Source organism: Mobula hypostoma, chromosome 9 (genome assembly GCF_963921235.1).
Source record: "Mobula hypostoma chromosome 9, sMobHyp1.1, whole genome shotgun sequence".
NCBI lineage: Eukaryota > Metazoa > Chordata > Chondrichthyes > Myliobatiformes > Myliobatidae > Mobula > Mobula hypostoma.
The window spans coordinates 41641678-41663704 of record NC_086105.1 but is presented as its reverse complement, the minus strand read 5'-3'; the positions used below and the strand labels follow the sequence as shown (position 1 = coordinate 41663704).

The 22027-nt window shown below is 41.4% G+C and overlaps 1 protein-coding gene across 1 annotated transcript; it reads left to right on the top strand.

The window, feature by feature from the left end:
* The first annotated feature begins 4097 nt into the window (after positions 1 to 4097).
* LOC134352370 (hyaluronidase-5-like) lies at positions 4098 to 20653 on the top strand. Its single transcript, XM_063059690.1, has 5 exons — positions 4098 to 4149; positions 4927 to 5174; positions 13460 to 14431; positions 15872 to 15961; positions 18263 to 20653. The coding sequence occupies exons 3-5, from the start codon at positions 13475 to 13477 to the stop codon at positions 18773 to 18775; spliced, it is 1560 nt and encodes a 519-aa protein (XP_062915760.1). The 5' UTR covers positions 4098 to 4149; positions 4927 to 5174; positions 13460 to 13474; the 3' UTR covers positions 18776 to 20653.
* The last annotated feature ends 1374 nt before the right edge of the window (positions 20654 to 22027 follow it).

Here is a 22027-nt window from a genome sequence, read left to right as displayed (position 1 = left end):
CTGTTTGATCATCTGAAATTATCTTGGGAAGGGGATGTTCTAAACGACATGCAAGCACTTTAGCCAAAATTTTCACATCTACATTCAAAAGTGAGATGGGGCGATATGATCCACATTGAATCGGGTCCTTGTCCTTTTTAAGAAGTAGTGAAATAGCTGCCTGTGAAGGAGAAGGAGGTAAGGAGCCATTCTCCAAAGATTCCTGAAACACTTCTAGAAGGACCGGTGTGAGCTTATCCTTAAATTTCTTATAAAATTCTATTGGATAACCATCAGGACCTGGGGACTTACCACTCTGCATAGCCATAATGGCATTATTAATCTCTTCCTGCCCAAGAGCCCGACCTAGGTTCTCCACTTCCTCTGGTTCAAGAGTTGGTATTTCCAAATTATCTAAAAAACGTTCCATATTTGTTTTATCTGAGGGGAACTCTGAGGCATACAGAGAGGAATAAAAAGTTGCAAAGATGTTATTAATCTCTTTTGGATTGCTTGTCAAGTTCTGGTGCATGTCTCTTACCTGAGGAATAAGTCATGATGCAGCTTGACATTTCAACTGATGAGCCATAAGCCGGCTCGCCTTGTCACCATATTCATAATAGAGGCCACGTGTCTTAAGAATTAATTGTTCTGATAGGTTTGTAGATAGAAGATTAAACTTCGCTTGCAAATCAACCCGGCTTTTATATAATTCCGCAGCGGGTGCCTCAGAGTATTTTCTATCCAGGTCCCAAATAGATTTCAATAACACTTGCATTTCCTTCCTACGCTCTTTATTGGCATGTGAAGTATAAGATATTATTTGACCCCTCAAGTAAGCTTTTAAAGTTTCCCAAAGTAAAGAGTACGATACCGACTCAGTTTTGTTAGTCTCGAAGAATGTGTCAATGTTAGCCGATATATAACTACAAAATTTCTCATTTGAAAGCAAAAGGGGGTTAAGTCTCCACAGAGGCCGTTCTCTAACGTTTAAAGGAAAACATAGGTCCAGTTTCACGGGCGAGTGATCAGATATAACTATAGCAGTGTATTCAATTTGTCTAATCATAGGTATCAAGGAATTATCTATAAAGAAATAGTCTAGCCTGGAATAGGAGTGGTGAACATGAGAGAAGAAAGAGAATTGCCTAACTGATGGATTCAAAAATCTCCAAGGATCCATATAACCATTTTGTTGCATAAACATCGAGAAGGCCTTTGCCATACCAGAAAATGTTCCCCTAGGGCAAGACCTATCAAGCAGTGGGTCAATAGCACAGTTCAAATCTCCGGAAAAGATTAGCTTATGTGTATTCAGGTTAGGTATTAATGACAAAACCCTATTTGCAAATTGGACATCGTCCCAATTAGGAGCATAAACATTTACCAAAATAACAGGTATCTGAAAGAGAGAGCCAGAGACTATAATAAAGCGACCATTAGGGTCACTGATTACATCAGATGGTGTGAACTGCATCCTTTTGGTGATTAATATTGCCACCCCCTACCCGGACCTACAATTAAACCTGGACTGAAAAACCTGACTAATCCATGCTTTATGAAGTCTATCATGGTCCTCCACTCTTAAATGTGTCTCTTGTAGAAATAGTATATCTGCTTTTAATTGTTTCAGATGAGAGAAAACTTTAGCTCTTTTAACCGGACCATTGAGCCCCTTTACATTCCAAGAAATAAACCTCACAGGGTGGCCTCCATCAGCAGCACTCACGTTAACCATATCAAAAGACACACAGGGCCTACAATCCAAAACAGTGCAAGGGTATAAATTGCACACAATAACGCACAATGAAAAGAAAGTCTGATCAATCCGTAACACACGAAAGAATAAACTGCCATGGTAATCCCCCAAAACACTCCCCCACCCCTTTACACAAACAAAAAAACCCAATTAACCCCCGAAGCCTAGATCTACCTCCCCAATTGAGGATGATCGCAGGCAGTACCCAACAAAAAACTTCCAAGGCGTTCCCCATACAACCCAACTTTCAATCTAATCTAGGGTGGCTCCCCTCCTTAAAATTTATCCTATCACTTATACTACCTTTAATATAACATATAGGGTAAAGATGACACAGGTCAAGCTAAGCATTAAAAACAAAAAAAAACACACTGGGCAACTTAATCACCCGAGATATAAATCCCAAATATTTACATTTTGCTGGTTGAAAGTTTTTGTTAATCATTTTCGGCAGCATAGCAGTTCGACCCGATCGCGTTCCACAAATTAAACTGGAAAAAATGAACAAAGAAGTGGATTGTGAAAATTGACAGTTTGCCTCGGCATGAGGCCCCTTCAATGCTGCACGAATAACCTAAAAAAAAGTCATTGCTCTTCTCGTTCTTCTTCTCCCCAGCACGAATGGTAAATCTCTTTGGCCGCCTCTGGTGTATCGAAATAATGCTTTTTACCTTCATGCATGATCCGGAGCTGGGCGGGATACAAGAGGCCGAACCTGACCCCTTTCCCGTAAAGCAGGGATTTCACCTCCTTGAAAGCTGCTCGTTTTTTTACCCAGCTCCGCACTAAAATCTTCATAAAAAAACACGCGGTGTCCGCGGAAATACAGCTCCTGCTTCCGTCTGTTGATGATGCGTTGCTTATCTTGAAAGGAGTGAAAGCAAACCAGGAACGTCCTTGGTCTCGTTTGCTTGGCTCCAGAGACACCGGATGGTTTACTTCCGACTCGGTGAGCACGCGAAAGTACGAGAGGACTTGGGAAAAAATCTGCCCCCAGCGCTTCGTCAAAAAACTCGGTCATAAATTTAACAGGGTCCGAACCTTACAAATTTTCAGGAATGCCGACCACTCTCAAATTGGATCTCCGCGACCGATTTTCGAGGTCATCAAGCTTTCCCTTCAGAACTGCGTTTTCGATCTGCAACGCTGCAATGGCGGCTTCGGCGCTCACCAGTCGGTCACTGTAATCTTTCAGGCCGTCTTCAACCCCACGAATGCGTTCGTCGTGTGTCTCGTAAGCAGACATAATTTGTTCCATGGTAGCAGTCACTGGTGATAAAGCATCTTCAAGTTCTCTTTTTAGGGCAGAATGCACCGCTTGCGTCATGTCAGTAATAAGCACTAAACGAAGCCTCTCCAAGTCATCGGGTAGGGCAGGTCCGGGACCAGCTCCAGCAGCGTGCAACGGCGCCATTACTGTAACATCCGCCTTCTTGCTCGAGGCTTCGCTATCTTTTTCCCCAGTTTTACTTCAAAGGTACATTCTACTTGCCATTTCAATGTCCAGCTATGTCCCGCGTTGTTCACAATGGTAAGTATCCAGTTATCTCGAGCATACGGCAAAGATAAACAGGTAGATTTTCAATAAAAATCGGGAGCCACACTCACACGCACCAACTCACTCCATACTCGACCCCGGAAGTCCATCAAGATTTTTAAAACAGATATATAATCATATAACAATTACAGCACGGAAACAGGCCATCTTGGCCCTTCTAGTCGGTGCCGAACTCTTACTCTCACCTAGTCCCACCGACCTGCACTCAGCCCATAACCCTCCATTCCTTTCCTGTCCATATAGCTGTCCAATTTATATTGTGAACAAATTGTGGAAGATTGCTATGCATAAACTGACCACCATATTTGCTACAATAAAGTACTTCGCGGAGCTGCAGATTCCTTTGGAACATACTAAAAACTTGGTAAAAGCCATGATTTAAATTGAAGTCTGTTAGATCTAAGCGTTAGCTAAACTACTTCCACAGTCGCGAAACAGTTTCCTTACATATTAAGTGGTGCCTACAAAGGCCAATTAACCTGTCAACCTGCAGTTTTGGTATGTGAGAGGAAAGGAGTGCATCCAGAGGAATCCTGGGAAACAGGCAGGAGAGATTTGGTGAGCTAACTGCATGAAGGATGCAAGGGAGCAAGATAAATAAATTGCAGTTATGAATGAAATCTCAAAAAAATGAACCCAGGCAGGCTCACTATCAAAACCTGGACCGGGTTTTTTTTCAGGTTTTGTTTATATCTGTAAATATTTTTATATTTTTTTAATGTTTTATTGAAGATATGAATGAAAACTGAAAAATGCTCAGGTAAATGTTAATGGCATTCTCTTCAAAATACTATGTTACCAGCTGCAGTCCCAGAATCATCTGGCTCTGGAGTGTCTATCGACAGTGCAAATTGTGAGTAAAGATTTCTACTTCCGTAGCACCCAAACCATTTTTAAAGTTAGAAGTGCTCAAAGCATTTGTTCAGATTATAAAATCTTACCCTTTCTGCCAAATATGCGGAATGCTTTTGCTTTGTTTTCACATGTAAAATAATCAAGATTGTGCTGGATCTGTTGGTTGCCTAAATCTTGTGGAAACTCAAGCAATAATAAAAACATTAATAATATATTTTAAACAGACTGCATTCCATGTTTCCATTAATTAACACTAAGAAAACACTCTAATAACCAATTTCACCTATTTTAAATGCTTCTATTGTGAATTAGTTTTGAACATATTGTATTCTTTAATACCGCCCTTATCTTGAGAAGAGTGGAAATGAAATACCTTCTCATAATCTTTCGGCTTGTTAATAGACCACTTTTCATTGCAGGAAAACAAAGGGCCCTTTCCCGATGGAGGGGAAACAGTCAGGCTCTATAATCACCTATTTTTTTTCTTCATGACTCTTTCCCACTCTCACCTCCCCACCCTCTTCCGTATCATTGTGTATAAGATGTAAAAGGCTTGTTTAGTGCTATCGATTCGTCTCCCGCCAGGGCAGAACTAAATGAAGGTACCGGACAAGGAATGCTTTCCAAGTTAAGAACGGTCATTTGAATTTTTTTTTAAAAAAACACAGATTTTTAGATTCATTTGGGAGATGTTTCCTAATTTGGAATGATTGTATGACTACGGGGAGAAGTGCCATTAAATGGTCACAATTTGATACTTTAAAAAAATCTTCAGGATGGTTCCGGTTTACCGAAGCTTGTAAACGACGTCGAATTACGTTGGCAGCGCACACCTTTACTTAACTTTACAACAGCTTTTCTGCGGCTATGCCGCAAAGGCAATTACTGTGTATCTACTAGTGAATTTCAGGTGAACAATTAAACCTCACCAAGTGAAATCAAAGCACGAGTTCGTAAAAGAAAACAGGAAGCACTCGCAGAGATTTCCGTCCAAGAACCTGTAGAGTCTGTTGCCGACTGAAGGTAAGTGCCGATTTTGCAAACAAATTGAAAGGCGTGGCAGTTGTTTCAGAAATAAAAGTTTTTAAAAGTTTATAATAATTCTGATGGAAGGAAGATTCCTTTTTTGACCTAAATACAGCAATGAAGCGAAATTTAATATGAGCTTTAATTTTGTGTAGGTGAGATTCTAAAAGACCTCCCCGAACTAAATGATTAATTTCCAAACATGTTTGTAGAGATTATCTCTCGTGGTCCTTATTTGATTTTGTTGTCGAATGGTTTTGACCTATTGTGCCTTCGCCTCTCGTTGGCTGATATTCGAACTGCTTCACATGATATATATCAACATTTCGGATGGTGGAATTGATGGTTGTGTGGCCAAGTTTGCAGGTGATAGAAAGATAGGTGGAAGCGCTGGTAGTGTCGAGGAAGCAGGGAGTCTGCAGAAAATCTTAGATTAGGAGAATGGACAAAGAAGTGGCAGGAATATAGTGCTGGGAAGTGTATGATCATGCACGTTAGTCAAAGCAATACTAGCACAGACGATTCTCTCAACGGGGAGAAAATCCAAAAATCAGAGGTGCGAAGGGATCTGGGAGTCCTTATGCAGGATTCCCTAACGGTTACCTTGCAGGTTAAGTCGGTGGTAAGGCAAATACAATGATAGCAAACAACAGGAATTCTGCAGATGCTGGAAATTCAAGCAACACACATCAAAGTTGCTGGTGAACGCAGCAGGCCAGGCAGCATCTCTAGGAAGAGGTACAGTCGACGTTTCAGGACAGGTAAGGACCCTGTCCTGACGAAGGGTCTCGGCCTGAAACGTCGACTGTACCTCTTCCTAGAGATGCTGCCTGGCCCGCTGCGTTCACCAGCAACTTTGATACAATGTTAGCATTCATTTTGAGAGGACTAGGATATAAGAGCAAGGATGTAATGCTGAGGCTTTCTAAAGAAAAACTGGTCGGACTGCATTTGGAGTATTGTGAGCAGTTTTACGCCTATTACGTATCGAAGAAAAGACGTGCTGGCATTGAAAAGGATCCAGAGGAGGTTTACGAGAATAATTTTGGGAAGAAAGGGTTAACGTACCAGGTGCGATGATGGCCCGGGGTCTGTACTCGCTGGAGTTTAGAAGAATGAGGGTGGATCTCATTGAAACCTTTCGAATATTGAAAGCCCTGGATAAAGTAGACGTGGAGAGGATTTTTGTCTGTAGTGGTGGAGGGGCACAGCCTCAGAATAGAGGGATGTCTATTTAGAACGGAGATAAGAAATTTCTTTAGCTAGGGGGTGGTGAATCTGTGGAATTCATTGCCATGGTTGGCTGTGGAGGGTGAAGTTAATGCAGCAGATTAGTCAGGGCGTCAAAGGTTACGGGAAGAAGGCAGGAGAATGGATTTAAAGGGATAATGAATCAGCCATGATGGAATAGCGGAGCAGACTCGAGGGGCCAAATGGCCTTATTCTGCTCCTATGTGTTTACGGTCTTGTGATCGCACTGCTTTTGCCAAGGCAACGAGAGTAGCTAGTGTACCACCGATGCAAACACAAGCTCAGCATGTGGTGTGGGTTCCCATGTGTGCAAGGTTTTCGAAACACAGCATAAATCGCTCGTAAACAACAGGAATTCTGCAGATGCTGGAAATTCAAGCAACATACATCAAAGTTGCTGGTGAACGCAGCAGGCCAGGCAGCATCTATAGGAAGAGGCGCAGTCGACGTTTCAGGCCGAGACGAGTCCTGACGAAGGGTCTCGGCCTGAAACGTCGACTGCGCCTCTTCCTATAGATGCTGCCTGGCCTGCTGCGTTCACCAGCAACTTTGATGTATGTTGCATAAATCGCTCGTGTCATTTTCACTGGCCAAGCATATTTCCTGATGGTTCCAATATGTTAAAAATGTCAGTAACCTGTAAGTATTAAAATTGGCATCAATTATAATCCAGTCAGTAGCCTGAGTGAATTTTACATATTCAGTGAGGGAATTTCAATATTGTTTGGTGGTTGTAGTTTTAAATCACGCTGTTTGAGAACCGCAGAAAACGTTTTTGGTTTCGGGCTTCTAATAAGTTCACAAGTTCGAAGATCTGACAAAACGCAGAGAAGCGCGTGTTTTAAATATTATGTTTGCACATATCGTATATAGAGTTATATACAGTGCAGAAACAGGCCTTTCGGCCCATCTAGTCAGTGCCGAACCACTTAAGCTGCCTACTCCCATCGACCTACACCGGGACCATAGGGCTCCATACCATCCATGCCTACCCAAACTTATCTAAAACTTTGAAATTGAACTCCAGTGCACCACTTGCACTGTCAGCTTGTTCCATACTCTCTCAACTCTGAGTGAATGAGTTTCCCCTCATGTTTCCCTTAAACTTTCACCTTTCACCCATGACCTCTAGTGGTAGTCCCATCCAACCTCAATGAAGAAAAGCTTGCTGGTATTTACCTTATGTATACCCCTCATAATTTTGTATACCTCTATCAAATCTCCCCTCAGTTTTCCACGTTCCAAGGAATAATGTCCTAACCTTTTCAATCTTTCTCTATTTCTTGGGTCTTCCAGATCTGCCAACATCCTTGTACATTTTATCTGTACTCTTTCAAAGTATTTACATCTTTCCTGTAAGTAGGTGACGAAAACTGCACACAATACTCCAAATTAGGCCTCACCAATGTCTTATATAACTTCAACATAACATCCCATCTTCTGTACTCAATACTTTGATTTATGAAGGCCAATGTGCCAAAAGCTTTCTTTACGATCCTATCCACCTATGAAGCGGCTTTCAATGAATTATGGACCTGTGTTCCTAGATCCCTTTGTTCTACCGCACCTAGGGTATCACTGTGTATTAATACCCTGGCTGGTCCTGCCAAAGTGCAAGACCTTGCATTTGTCTCCATTAAATTCCATCTGCCCATTTTTTCAAAGTTGCTGCTGAAAGCAGCAGGCCAAGCAGCATCTGTAGGAAGAGGTGCAGTCGACATTTCAGGCCGAGACCCTTCGTCAGGACTTTGATGTATGTTGCTTGAATTTCCAGCATCTGCAGAATTCCTGTTGTTTGCCCATTTTTTCAGTGGGTCCAGAACCTGCTGCATGCCATGATAGTCTTCCTCACTCTCCACTACACCCCCAAACTTGGTATTGTAATGTATGGATCTCTTTCTGTTAGAGCAATGGTTCTCCCCTTAGCTCTGCATTTTGTTCTGTTGTCTGTACCTGCATTGTTTCTCTCTCATACCAGTTAAAGCCACCTCCCGCATGCATGCTTTTATTTAGTTGATGTGTTGTTTTGCACAGACACAACAGATGTCATCCACAGATTTGCCACATTATTATCCAGATCATTGATATAGATGACAAACAACATCAGACCCAATACCAATTCCCGCGGCACTCCACTAGTCACAGGACTCCACTCAGAGAGGCAACCATCTACTACCACTCGCTGGCTTTTCCCACAAAGCCGATGTTTAATCCAATTTACTATCTTCAATGCTGAGTGAATGAACCTTCTTGACCAACCTCCCCTGTAGGACCTTGTAAATGCCTTGCTAGAGTCCATGTCGGCAATCCCCACTGCCTTGCCTTCATCCACTTTCCTGGTAACTTCCTCGAAAAACTCTATAAGATTGGTTAGACACGATCTACCATGCATGAAGCCATGCTGACTTTCCTTAATCTGTTGATGTCTATCTAAATGCACATATATCCAGTCCCACTACTGATGTCAGAATTACCAGCCTATAATTTCCTGGTTTATTTTATAGCCCTTCTTAAGTAGCAGAACAACATTGGCTATCCTCTGGTCCTCTGGTACCTCATTTGTCACAAAGGATGATTTAAATATCTTTGCTAGGGCCCCAACAATTTCTGCAATTGCCTCTCACAGGGTCTGAGGGAACACCTGGTCAAGCACTGGGATATATCTACCCTAATTATGAGGCTATAAGGCTAGAACTTGCAGGTGTGAATTGGGATGATGTTTTTGCAGGGAAATGTACTATGGACATGTGGTTGATGTTTAGAGATCTCTTGTGGGATGTAAGGGATAAATTTGTCCCGGTGAGGAAGATAAAGTATGGTAGGGTGAAGGAGCCATGGGTGACAAGTGAGGTGGAAAATCTAGTCAGGTGGAAGAAGGCAGCATACATGAGGTTTAGGAAGCACGGATCAGATGGGTCTATTGAGGAATATAGAGAAGCAAGAAAGGAGCTTAAGGGGCTGAGAAGAGCAAGAAGGGGGCACGAGAAGGCCTTGGTGAGTAGGGTAAAGGAAAACCCCAAGGCATTCTTAAATTATGTGAAGAAAAAAAGGATGACAGGAGTGAAGGTAGGACCGATTAGAGATAAAGGTGGGAAGATGTGCCTGGAGGCTGTGGAAGTGAGCGAGGTCCTCAAAGAATACTTCTCTTCGGTATTCACCAATGAGAGAGAACTTGATGATGGTGAGGACAATATGAGTGAGGTTGATGTTCTGGAGCATGCTGATATTAAGAGAGAGGAGGTGTTGGAGTTGTTAAAATACATTAAGACAGATAAGTCCCTGGGGCCTGATGGAATATTCCCCAGGCTGCTCCACGAGGCGAGAGAAGAGATTGCTGAGCCTCTGGCTAGGATCTTTATGTCCTCGTTGTCCACGGGAATGGTACCGGAGGATTGGAGGGAGGCGAATGTTGTTCCCTTGTTCAAAAAAGGTAGTAGGGATAGTCCGGGTAATTATAGACCAGTGAGCCTTACTTTTGTGGTGGGAAGGCTGTTGGAAAAGATTCTTAGAGATAGGATCTATGGGCATTTAGAGAATCATGTTCTGATCAGGGACAGTCAGCATGGCTTTGTGAAGGGCAGATCGTGTCTAACAAGCCTGATAGAGTTCTTTGAAGAGGTGACCAGGCATATAGATGAGGGTAGTGCAGTGGATGTGATCTATATGGATTTTAGTAAGGCATTTGACAAGGTTCCACACGGTAGGCTTATTCAGAAAGTTAGAAGGCATGGGATCCAGGGAAGTTCGGCCAGGTGGATTCAGAATTGGATTGCCTGCAGAAGGCAGAGGGTGGTGGTGGAGAGAGTACATTCAGATTGGAGGATTGTGACTAGTGGTGTCCCACAAGGATCTGTTCTGGGACCTCTACTTTTTGTGATTTTTATTAACGACCTGGATGTGGGGGTAGAAGGGTGGGTTGGCAAGTTTGCAGACGACACAAAGGTTGGTGGCATTGTAGATAGTGTAGAGGATTGTCAAAGATTGCAGAGAGACATTGATAGGATGCAGAAGTGGGCTGAGAAGTGACAGATGGAGTTCAGCCCGGAGAAGTGTGAGGTGGTACACTTTGGAAGGACAAACTCCAAGGCAGAGTACAAAGTAAATGGCAGGATACTTGGTAGTGTGGAGGAGCAGAGGGATCTTGGGGTACATGTCCACAGATCCCTGAAAGTTGCCTCACAGGTGGATAGGGTAGTTAAGAAAGCTTATGGGGTGTTAGCTTCCATAAGTCGAGGGATAGAGTTTAAGAGTCGCGATGTAATGATGCAGCACTATAAAACTCTGGTTAGGCCACACTTGGAGTATTGTGTCCAGTTCTGGTCACCTCACTATAGAAAGGATGTGGAAGCATTGGAAAGGGTACAGAGGAGATTTACAAGGAGGCTGCCTGGTTTAGAAAGTATGCATTACGATCAGAGAATAAGAGAGCTAGATCTTTACTCCTTTGAGAGAAGGAGGATGAGAGGAGACATGATAGAGGTGTACAAGATAATAAGAGGAATAGGTAGGGTTGATAGCCAGCGCCTCTTCCCCAGGGCACCACTGCTCAATACAAGAGGACATGGCTTTAAGGTAAGGGGTGGGAAGTTCAAGGGGTATATTAGAGGAAGGTTTTTTACTCAGAGAGTGGTTGGTGCGTGGAATGCACTGCCTGAGTCAGTGGTGGAGGCAGATACACTAGTGAAGTTTAAGAGACTACTAGACAGGTGTATGGAGGAATCTAAAGTGGGGGCTTATATGGGAGGCAGGGTTTGAGGGTCAGCACAACATTGTGGGCTGAAGGGCCGGTACTGTGCTGTACTATTCTATGTTCTATGTTCTAATTTGCTTCTAGACAGCAAACTCTCCCTCCTCTGTAATCTGTATAGTCCATGGAGTTGATGCTGTTTTGCCTCACTTCTATAGACTTTGTCTATTTCCTGAGTAAATACAGATGCAAAAAATGCATTTAAGATCTTTCCCATCTCTTTTCACTCAACGCATGGTTACCATTCTGAACTTCCAGAGGATCAATTTTGTCCCTTGTGATCATTTTGCTCTTAATATATCTGTAGAATCCCTTGGGATTCTCCTTCACCTTGCGTGCTAGAGCAACCTCATGCCTTTTTGTCCTCCTGATTTCTTTCTTCTTTCTTAAGTGTTCTGTTGCATTTCTTGTCCTCCATAATCATCTAATTTGTTCCTACCTGCCTGTACCTGCTATGCACCTGTTTTTTTTTCCTAACCGTGGCCTCAATATCTTTTGAAAACCAAGTTTCCCTGCAGCTGTTATGTTTACTTTTTATTCTGACAGGCACATACAAGCTTTGTTCTCTCAATATTTCACTTTGAAGGCCTTCCACTTACCAAGTACACCATTGCCAAAAAACAGCCTGTCCTAGTCCACACTTGCCAGATCCTTTCTGATACTATTAAAAGAAATTGGCCTTTCTCCAATTTAGAATCTTAACCCGAGGACCAGACCTACCTTTTTGTATATTTGGAAACTAATAGCATTGAGATGACTAGATGCAAAGTGCTGACCTACACAAACTTCTGACACCTGCCCTGTCTCATTCCCTAATAGCAGATCAATTATCGCTCACTTCCTTGTTGGGACTTCCATGTACTGATTAAGTAAACTTTTCTGAACACATTTGACAAACTTTATCCTATCTAGTCATTTTACAGTATGGGAGTCCAGTCAATATGTGGAAAGTTAAAATCACCTACTATAACAACCTTGTGTTTCTTGCAACAGTGTGCAATTTCTACAAATCTGTTTCTCTAAATCCCTCAGACTGTTAGATGGTCTTCAATACACTGTAGCCCCATTAACGTGATCATACCTTTCTTATTATTCAGTGACACTCATAATGCCTCACTAGATGAGTTCTCCAGTCTGTCCTGACTGACCACTGCCATGACATTTTCCTTGACCAGTAATGCCACCCCTCCTCTTTCAATCCCTCCCACTCTGTCATGTCTAAAACAACAGACAGAACCCTGGAATGTTGAGCTGCCAGTCCTTGCCCCTTCTTCAACCATGCCTCACTAATAGCTGCAATATCATAATTCTGGGTGTGGATCCATGCCCTGAGCTCATCTGCCTTTGCTACAATACTTCTTGCTCAGGACATAAGTTGCACCATGCTCAACTTTTTGATTGCTGACTTTGAGGTCTTAACAGCATCTGTCTCCACAATATCTCCACTAGATGCCAATAAATGAATTTGGAAGAGGGGGATGGTATTCAGCCTCTCTAACCTGTCCTTTCTTTCAATAGACTTGATTATAATCTCAATCCTGTATTTCGGTACTCCTCCTGAAATATTTCTCCTCCCATTTGCTTTTTAAAGACTTTACCTCCCCGTAAATACTTGCTTCTATTAATCAGGAGCTCCAAAGATACAGGAATACTTAAGAGAGGAAAAAACTGCTTTATTTCAGTCTTAAATGGGCAAATTCTTATATTTTCAGTTCAAGATTTCCAGTAAGAAGTTTCCTGGCAATATTCACTCTATACAGACTCCTCAGAACCTTCCAGCTCTTTGTCTTCTCTGTTTCTGGCTGCCTTGAAGTTAGTTAGCCAGTTAGTCTATTCAAACAGTCCTGAAGTATAGAATTTACCTCATGCCATACAGTGATGGTCTTCTTAACTGGCTTCATCATTTTCAATAGTGGTCAGTGTACTGGTATTAAGATATTCACAGCTTGCATTTTAAAAAAAAGTAGATTGAAATGGCAAAGGTAAAATAAATCAATCAGCTGACGCATGGACTTGCAAGAAGGTATGATGAATCTAGAATGAAAATAGATCATTCTGGAAATGCTCACAGATCAGGCAGCATCTGTGGGGAGAGAAGTAGTTAATGGTTCAAGTCATCACAAATCTAGAGTTCCATCAAAGCCTCTCTATTTTATAAGTTAAATCTCCTCCCCTTAGAATAACAGGATTTCAATGTGCCTTTAGAGTTGATATCTAAGGAAGATCAAACAGTTTGCTGCTACAATTACTTAGCAATAAAAATCTTTTGTTTTCTTTGGTACAGTACCTTGATGCAATAATGAGATGCCATAACTTTAAATGCAGCCACAACAACCGTCTCTCTATAGCAATTATACAGTTTACTCTACTTGCTTCCAGCTGCCTCAGCCAACCATTACCTCAAACTGTGCATCTCTTGAACAAGATCTCCCCCTTCACTGCTTTGTGGAATGCACCCACTGAATTATGTGACAGTCGATTTGGTATAACAATAGATTTGAGCCTGTTTGAAGTTGTTGGCAGCCCCTTAGAATCCGCTACAGGACAACAGATCACAATATTCTACCACAACAGACTTGGCTATTATCCATATTATGATGAGTTGACTAACGAAGCTTTTAATGGTGGCTTACCTCAGCTGGTGTCTTTATACCATCACCTATTAAAGACGAAGGAAGATTTTCAGCACTATATTCCTTCAGATGTGAATCCTGGACTAGCAGTGATAAACTGGGAAAACTGGAGGCCACAGTGGATAAGAAATTGGGACCAGAAAGATATTTACAGAATAAAATCTATCAAGCTGGTTATGGAACAAAATGATTTAATGAATATGAAAGATGCAACTGAGATTGCCAAGAATGAATTTGAAGAACATGCAAGAGAATTAATGTTAGCAACTTTAAAGTTGGGTAAATCATTAAGACCAAATCACTTATGGGGATATTACTTGTACCCAGAGTGTTATAATTACAACTACAAGGATTCAGTTGTTAACTACACAGGGAGATGCCCTGATATTGAAATAGCAAGAAACAATGAACTTCTCTGGCTTTGGAATGAAAGCACAGCACTTTTTCCATCCATCTATCTGCAGACAACACTACGAGATTCGGTCGCTGCTGCTAAGTTTGTACGTCACCGTATCGAAGAAGCAAAGCGTGTGGCAGTACTTTCTGCCCAGGAGTACTCTCCTCCTCTGTATGTTTACACCCGCCCTGTGTTCACTGATTCTCCCATGGAATATCTATCTGAGGTAAGATGAAACAGGCTTTTGAGAAGAGACAAATCTTTAGTTACCTACCAAAGTAAATCCAAGATTCCCAATTTCAAAGCATTAACTACTAAAATACATTAAGCACTGGGTGAACAGACATAAACATTGGGAAGATCAAAAGCTAGTCCTTCAGTCCTAAGTGAGTGATTCCTTCCCTCTTGCTGGCCACTGTCCAATAATGGAAAAAGACCTTTCACAGCTGGATGTCACATGTGACCCCTGGTTGAGTTTAAACTTTGCATCCATTGTATGTTTATCATATGGGCTGGTCATGGAATCATAGAAAAGTACAGCACAGAAATGGGCCCTTTGGCCCATCTAGTCTGTGCCGAACGCATGTGGCATGTCAGTAAGAAAGTGGCTGATGTAGTCATTACATATAGGTTAAACATTATTGTCGGTGATGCACCCATACAAATAGCAAATTAAGTTCCTTTCCCTCCTGGTTTCATTAATTTCTCTTATTTCCTCCTTCATAACAGTCCAGCCCTTTCTCAGATCAGCTGCTGCTGAAACATTCTGCCACACCCGTGTTACCTCGGGAAGAAGTTATTCCACTGCAATTTGTTCAATTCTCTGTAAATGAGATCATCTGGTATTTCCTGTCCTATCCCACCCACAACATTTCAGTCATCCCTCACCACCTATAGTAACTCCTGATTTTAAAATTGCCTTCATTGTTTTCACCTTTCAAAGATGACTCGCATGTTTCTATAAAATCCTTCTGACCTGGAACCTTTCAAAACAACCACCTGTTCTTATTCATTCCCAGAGTTAGTCACTGGTGTTAGTACCTTCAGCTGCTGAATCCCTAAGCTCTGCAATACTACGGAATCTTAACCTCTACCTTTCCTTCCTCTCGAACACCTCTTGGAAATCCATTTGACCAAACATTTGGTCATCTGTCTGCATGTTTTCTTTGTGAAACCCCTGTTTTCTTGGGCTGCGTAAGTCTAGGGAATACACACTCGGTCCTGCCAAATCCGTGAGATTGGGACGTCTCTCCCACCCAAAACCTGGTTTGTGTGAGCAGTTGGTTCACTCCAGCGTTTTCTCTCTTCATTTCCTGCTGAACAAAGACCAAAGGTCAGACCGCTGTCAGGTACACAAAAAAAAGCCACTCCTCTGATTGGACGGCTCGCATTCTGAAGCATCCGTTATCTCTAACCATACATAATCTACAGAAAGACTATTACGTGAAATACCCTATAATGTTAGCAGTGAAACCTTTACCAGGGTGTTACATTTGTTAATGTACCTTGTAAATTGCCTTGAGTTGCTTTGTAAATGGAAGAATTTGCCATGAGTTACAAAATGCAGAAAGATTAAAACAAAAGTATTCTGGGTGATGTATATGGAAATATTTTCTTTGACGGAATTTGAAGCATAACTTTTTCTTTTTGAACTTTCTCTTTACAGATTGATCTTCTCCACACTATTGGGGAAAGTGCTGCTCTGGGAACAGCTGGGTTTGTTGTATGGGGCAGTTTGAATATGACAGAAACAAGGGTAAATATATTTGAAGTCTGATAATTTTTGAGATGAAGGTGCATTATTTGTACTGCAGTTATTTGGGATTAGGCTTCTTCCCAATTTCAGCAGTGGGTTAATGTGGTAATACGGTTACACAGGACTTGGTATCATTTTTGAATCATCAAACTGGCCTCTGCTGGACTATATAACCATATAATAATTACAGCACGGAAACAGGCCATCTCGGCCCTTCTAGTCCATGCTGAACGTCTCGGCCCTTCTGGTCCATGCCAAACACTTACTCTCACCTAGTCCCACCGACCTGCACTCAGCCCATATCCCTCCATTCCTTTCCTGTCCATATAGCTGTCCAATTTAACTTTAAATGACCACATCGAACCTGCCTCAACCACTTCTGCTGGAATGCTCGTTCCACACAGCTACCACTCTGAGTAAAGAAGTTCCCCCTTATGTTACCCCTAAACTTTTGCCCTTTAACTCTCAACTCATGTCCTCTTGTTTGAATCTCCCCCACTCTCAATGGAAAAAGCTTATCCATGTCAACTCTATCTATCCCCCTCATAATTTTAAATACCTCTATCAAGTCCCCCCTCAACCTTCTACGCTCCAAGGAATAAAGACCCAACTTGTTCAACCTTTCTCTGTAACTTAGGTGATGAAACCCAGGTAACATTTTAGTGATTCTTCTCTGTACTCTCTCTATTTTGTTGACATCCTTCCTATAATTCGGTGGCCAAAACTGTACACAGTACTCCAAATTTGGCCTCACCAATGCCTTGTACAATTTCAACCTTGCATCCCAACTCCTATATTCAATGCTCTGATTTATAAAGGCCAGCATACCAAAAGCTTTCTTCACCACCCTATCCACATGAGATTCCACCTTCAGGGAACTATGCACCATTATTCCTAGATCTCTCTGTTCTACTGCATTCTTCAATGCCCTACCATTTACCATGTATGTCCTATTTTGATTAGTCCTACCAAAATGTAGCACCTCACATTTATCAGCATTAAACTCCATCTGCCATCTTTCAGCCCACTCTTCTAACTGGCCTAAATCTCTCTGCAAGCTTTAAAAACCTGCTTCATTATCCACAACTCCACCTATCTTAGTATCATTTGCATACTTATCTAATTTTCCACCCCATCATCCAGATCATTAATGTATATGACAAATAACAGTGGACCCAGTACAGATCCCTGAGGCACACTGCTAGTCACCGGCCTCCAATCTGGCAAACGGTTATCCATCACTGCTCTCTGGCACCTCCCATCCAGCCACTGCTGAATCTATTCTACTACTTCAATATTAATACTTTTTTTAATACAGCAGAAGGTATATTGCATTTGGCTTAAATGCTCCAAAGCAAGAACCAAGTGCTAAGCCTAACGCCAACATGTCGTAAGAGCTGGATATCCTACGCAGTGTTCAATTATTCACAAGCTACAGGTTTTGTATAGAATAGAATCAGCCTCTTGCCCACAAAGGTCTTGCCTCTTTCAACCTGTTCTTCCCTTGTGAGGGGAAAAGAAGAATTGCAAGTGAGATCCTGATGGAAGAGAGCAGACCAGATATTCAGTTGTGATGGCATAGAGTAACAAGACCTTGACCATGGAGTAACAAGGCCTGAGTGTTGGCTTGGTTTCAGTAGGTGTTAAAAGAATCACTGCCAGTTTCTGATAAGGGATTGGATTGTAAAAGGATAGTGGATAGGTGATTAGGCTGAGGTTTGGTAGTGGGAAGCCTAAACTTGTAGCAAAGCTGAGTAGAGTTCTTGAGGGAGACCTGCTTGTAGGTAGCTCCATGTTCCAGACTCCATTGCCTTGAACTAGGCCAAACAGACGTCTGCTAAGTCCCACTGTAAAATGTCTTGTGTTCATTACAATATACTGTTCCTGTATGAGTGCTCTGTATCATTCATGCCATCAGTAAAAGTTCCCAGAAGTAAGCTGATTTAAATATTATTGTGGAAAAAATTAAGTCACGCATTTTAGCATATGAGGAAACTTAACCAATATAGCAACAAAATTAATAGCTAGCTTAAATAACACACACAAAATGCTGGAGGAACTCAGCAGGCCAGGCAGCATCTATGAAAAAAAGTTCAGCTGACATTTCAGGCCGAGACCCTTTGACAGGACTCAAATAGATAGTTTGTTCAGTCTGATTAAATTATTGTATAACAAGGGGATAACTTTTCTCTGAATGATTTATGATGAATAAGTAGATGCTTCTGCTTATTTTAGTAACTATACGTGAATAGTCTGTCATGATTAAACATGGGAGAAATCTTTTGTAATTGTATCTTACAGCTGATGTGTTTGACCGTTGATAACTACGTTAAAGAAGTCCTGAATCCTTACATTGTTAATGTGACATCTGCAGCCAAGCTCTGCAGTAAAATACTGTGCCTCAACAAAGGGCGGTGTGTGCGGAAGGTCTGGGACTCTGCTCATTACCTGCATTTGAACCCTGCGAACTTCAGGATAAGGAGAACCAACAAAGGATACATAGTTATAGGACAAGCTTCTTTTGAAGATATAATCTTCTTTGCTGAAAATTTTATTTGCCAGTGCTATGCAGGGCAGACTTGTGAATCGGTTGCTGATATAGCGAACTATATCACTGAACTGGACACCTGTGTTAATCCAGACTATTGCATCAATCTGGATACCTACATAGAAATGCCCACCAAGTCACAAATTACAAATCTAATGTCAACTACGTCTTCCCCAAATTCTGTTTATTCTAGCAATGGCAATGTTGGCTCGCTAGTTTGTACAGCTATTATTGCATGCTATGTAGTGCATCAAATGCTGTTTTGAAGAAAATACCTGTACTCTATCATCTCTAAAACATTTTTTATTTACTTAGTAACTGCAGCACAACAGGGATTTTACTTGAAGCATTGCCCATTGACTCTGTCTCTGGTTGATTTTGTATAGACTCTGTTACTGATGTTTATTTGTTTCCGTCAGGTAGAGTTTGCTCATGTTCACGTGGTATACTGAAGTAATTGTGGACGATTCAAAAAAATATGGCCTGTCTCTGTTAAAAACTGTCAATTAATGTTTGAGTAATAGGCCACAGAATTTTATTTCTACAACAATTAAAATAAAATTGGACCATTTGAGTATCTGTTGTAAAGTGATACAATTCCATTTCAGCATTCTAACTTAAGAATCTGTGAGATTCTAATCTCTTAAAGCACTGGTGAAAATGGAGATGAAGAGAGGTTTCCATATATTAGTAAGTGACCTTTGAAAAGAGAGGACAGAGCACATTGTCTGCTGTGCTAGTCTCTGTTCATCATCAGGTAAATGTCATAGAAAGTTACAGCAGGAAACAGGCCCTTCGGCCCATCAACTCTACACCTGCCACGCATTTGCACAAATCCTTCAGTTCCACTTTTCGTTTTCCCAACCTTCTCATGACCATCCACTCCCCCACCCCCACCCCACCCCACCCTTATTATATTTAATACTGACAAATGCACACATTCATAGAACACAAAGTCCACATAGACACTCCTCCCCCCCACCCACCCACCCCCCAGGAGATTAGGATTGAACCTGGGCCACTGTGCTACTCCGTATGGAATATGAAAAAAAAACTTCCAAGCAAGAAATCTGAACTAAATACAACTTCAGTGTACTTAATAGGACAAGCTTCCTATCCCAGGTGTCATTATGGTTAACTCTCAATATTGGACAAATTTCATTATCTCCCACGTCATTATTTTCTAGATGCTCTATTACCACATCCTTAAGAGATTCCAACAATTTCCCTATTTTTGACATCAGGAAAATTGGTCCTTGTTGCCCCTCTGCCCCTCTGCCCCTCTCTTTATTATTGGTTTGTGGAAACTGTTCAAGTATCTGTGGAATTTTAAGGTGAATGCCAGAGCATTCATTATCTCTACAGGTCACTTTCAAAAGAGGTTCCTGTGGAGATAGTGAATGCACTAGCAGGTATCTTTACTAGGGCAGATCAATTGATCCTGGAGAGTAATTGTTTTTAATGTCCATTAGTTTCCAAAACTAGTTTCTTACAAATGCTGATTATTTTAATTCCTCATTTAATCTGGACCTATACAGCTCTACCATTCACATCAAGTTTTCAGTGCTTTCTTCCCTAAAACAGACAAAAAATGCTTCTTTCTTTAGGTTGAGGCAAAGGATATCGGCAAGCTGAAGATAAACTAGAGTATACTTCCTCTGATGCTTACTCATGCCTTAATATAATGTCTGCCAATTTAATCTGTTAGTGATGTGCATTAATTTAAACTGTAATTTTTAACAATCTATAGGAGTTCCTATAATATGTTTTGGGTTTCACATTAACCTGCTATCATTTTAGTTTCCTTTCTTGATTTCTGAAGTGTTCCCATTTCTCAGCCTTACTCTTTTTGTCAACATTTTAAGCCTTTGCTTTTAATCTAATTTTAATTCCTCTTGGCAGCCATATGTGAAACACTCTTCATGTGCTTGTTTTTGCCTTAAAGGGAGTATATATTACTTGTAAACTACTGCATATATTATTTTTAAACATTAACCATTGTTGTTTCCACTGTCTTACCTTTTGATTCATCATAATCAAAATATTAGAATCTGGTTTATTATCATTTGTCATGCAATTTGTTGTCATGAATAAATTACTTCGTAAGTTACAATAAGAAATATATTTAAAAATAAAGAGCATAAGGAGAGCAAACTAATGAGGCAGTACTCATGGGTTCATGTTATCTTCTACGACTTCTGGCATCCATCGGATCTACCACCTCGTGCCCTCCAAGAGTGCCTATCAGCATTTAAGACTGGAATGAACTAAAGCATTTTAAGATGATAGTCTATCATTATAATCATTAAAAGCTGCACATCCTCAATGAGCTATTAAACCATAAGACAGGAGCAGGTTGGGGCCACTTGGCCCATCCTCTCTGCCGTACCATTTCATCATGGCCAATCTATTTCCCCTTCAACCCCAATCTCCTGTCTTCTCCCTGTAACCTTTCACACCATGACTATTCAAGAATCTATAAACCTCTACCTTAAATACACACAATGACCTGACCTCCACTGCCACCTATGGCAGTGAAGTCCACAGATTCACCCCTCACCCCCCCCCCCCGGCTAAAGGAATTCCTCCTCATCGCCATTCTTAATGTATGCCTTTCAATGCTTGGGCTGTGTCCTCAGTTCCTAGACTCCCCCAGCATACGGAAACATCCTCTCCACATACATTCTATCTTGACCTTTTGGGGAGGTCCCCCTCATTCTTCTAAATTCCACCAAGTAAAGGCCCAGAGCCATCAATCACTCCTCATACAATAAGTTTTTAGTCCTGGAATCATTCTCATGAACCTCTTCTGAAACCACTGCAAATTCAGTGCATCTTTTCTTAAATAAGGGGCCCCAAAAATGATCACAATACTCAGCGAGACCTCACTTCTGCCTTATAAAGCCTCAGCCTTGCATCTTTGTTTATATTCTATTCCTCTCAAAATGAATGCTAACAATGCATTTGCCTTCCTCACCACCAACTCAATCTGCAAATTAACCTTCAGGAGATCTGCATAAGCTCTCCCAAGTCCCTTTGCACCTCAGATGTTGGAATTTTCACCCCGTTTAGAAAATAGTCTATACTTCTATTCCTTCTACGAAAGTGCATGATCATGCACTTCCCGACATCGTATTCCATTTGCCACTTCTCCTACTCTGTCTTTCTGCGGCCTCCCTGTTTCCTTAACACTTACTGCCTCTCTGCCTATCCTCGTATAGTCTGCAAACTTGGCTAAAAAGCCATCAATTCCATCATCCAAATCATTGACGTACAACATAAAAATAAGAGGTCCTAACACTGACCCCTGCAGAACACCAGTAGCGAATCAGGAAAGGCTCCCTTTATTCCCACTCTCTGCCCCCTGGCAATCAGCCAATGGTCTATCCATGCTACTACCTTTCCTTATCTTGTTAGGCAGCCTCATGTGCACAATATTAAATCTATAGCCTCCTGTTCTTTTATCTGTTCCTCAATGTAATTATTTAGAAAATCATCAGATATATGTTCCAATAATT

Excerpts from the sequence above, each read along its gene's own strand:
- LOC134352370 (XM_063059690.1), top strand. The coding sequence starts at position 13,475 with ATGAGATGCCATAACTTTAAATGCAGCCACAACAACCGTCTCTCTATA. Across the intron at positions 14,432-15,871 it reads CCATGGAATATCTATCTGAG|ATTGATCTTCTCCACACTAT; the intron begins GTAAGATGAAAC and ends TTCTCTTTACAG. Across the intron at positions 15,962-18,262 it reads TGAATATGACAGAAACAAGG|CTGATGTGTTTGACCGTTGA; the intron begins GTAAATATATTT and ends TGTATCTTACAG.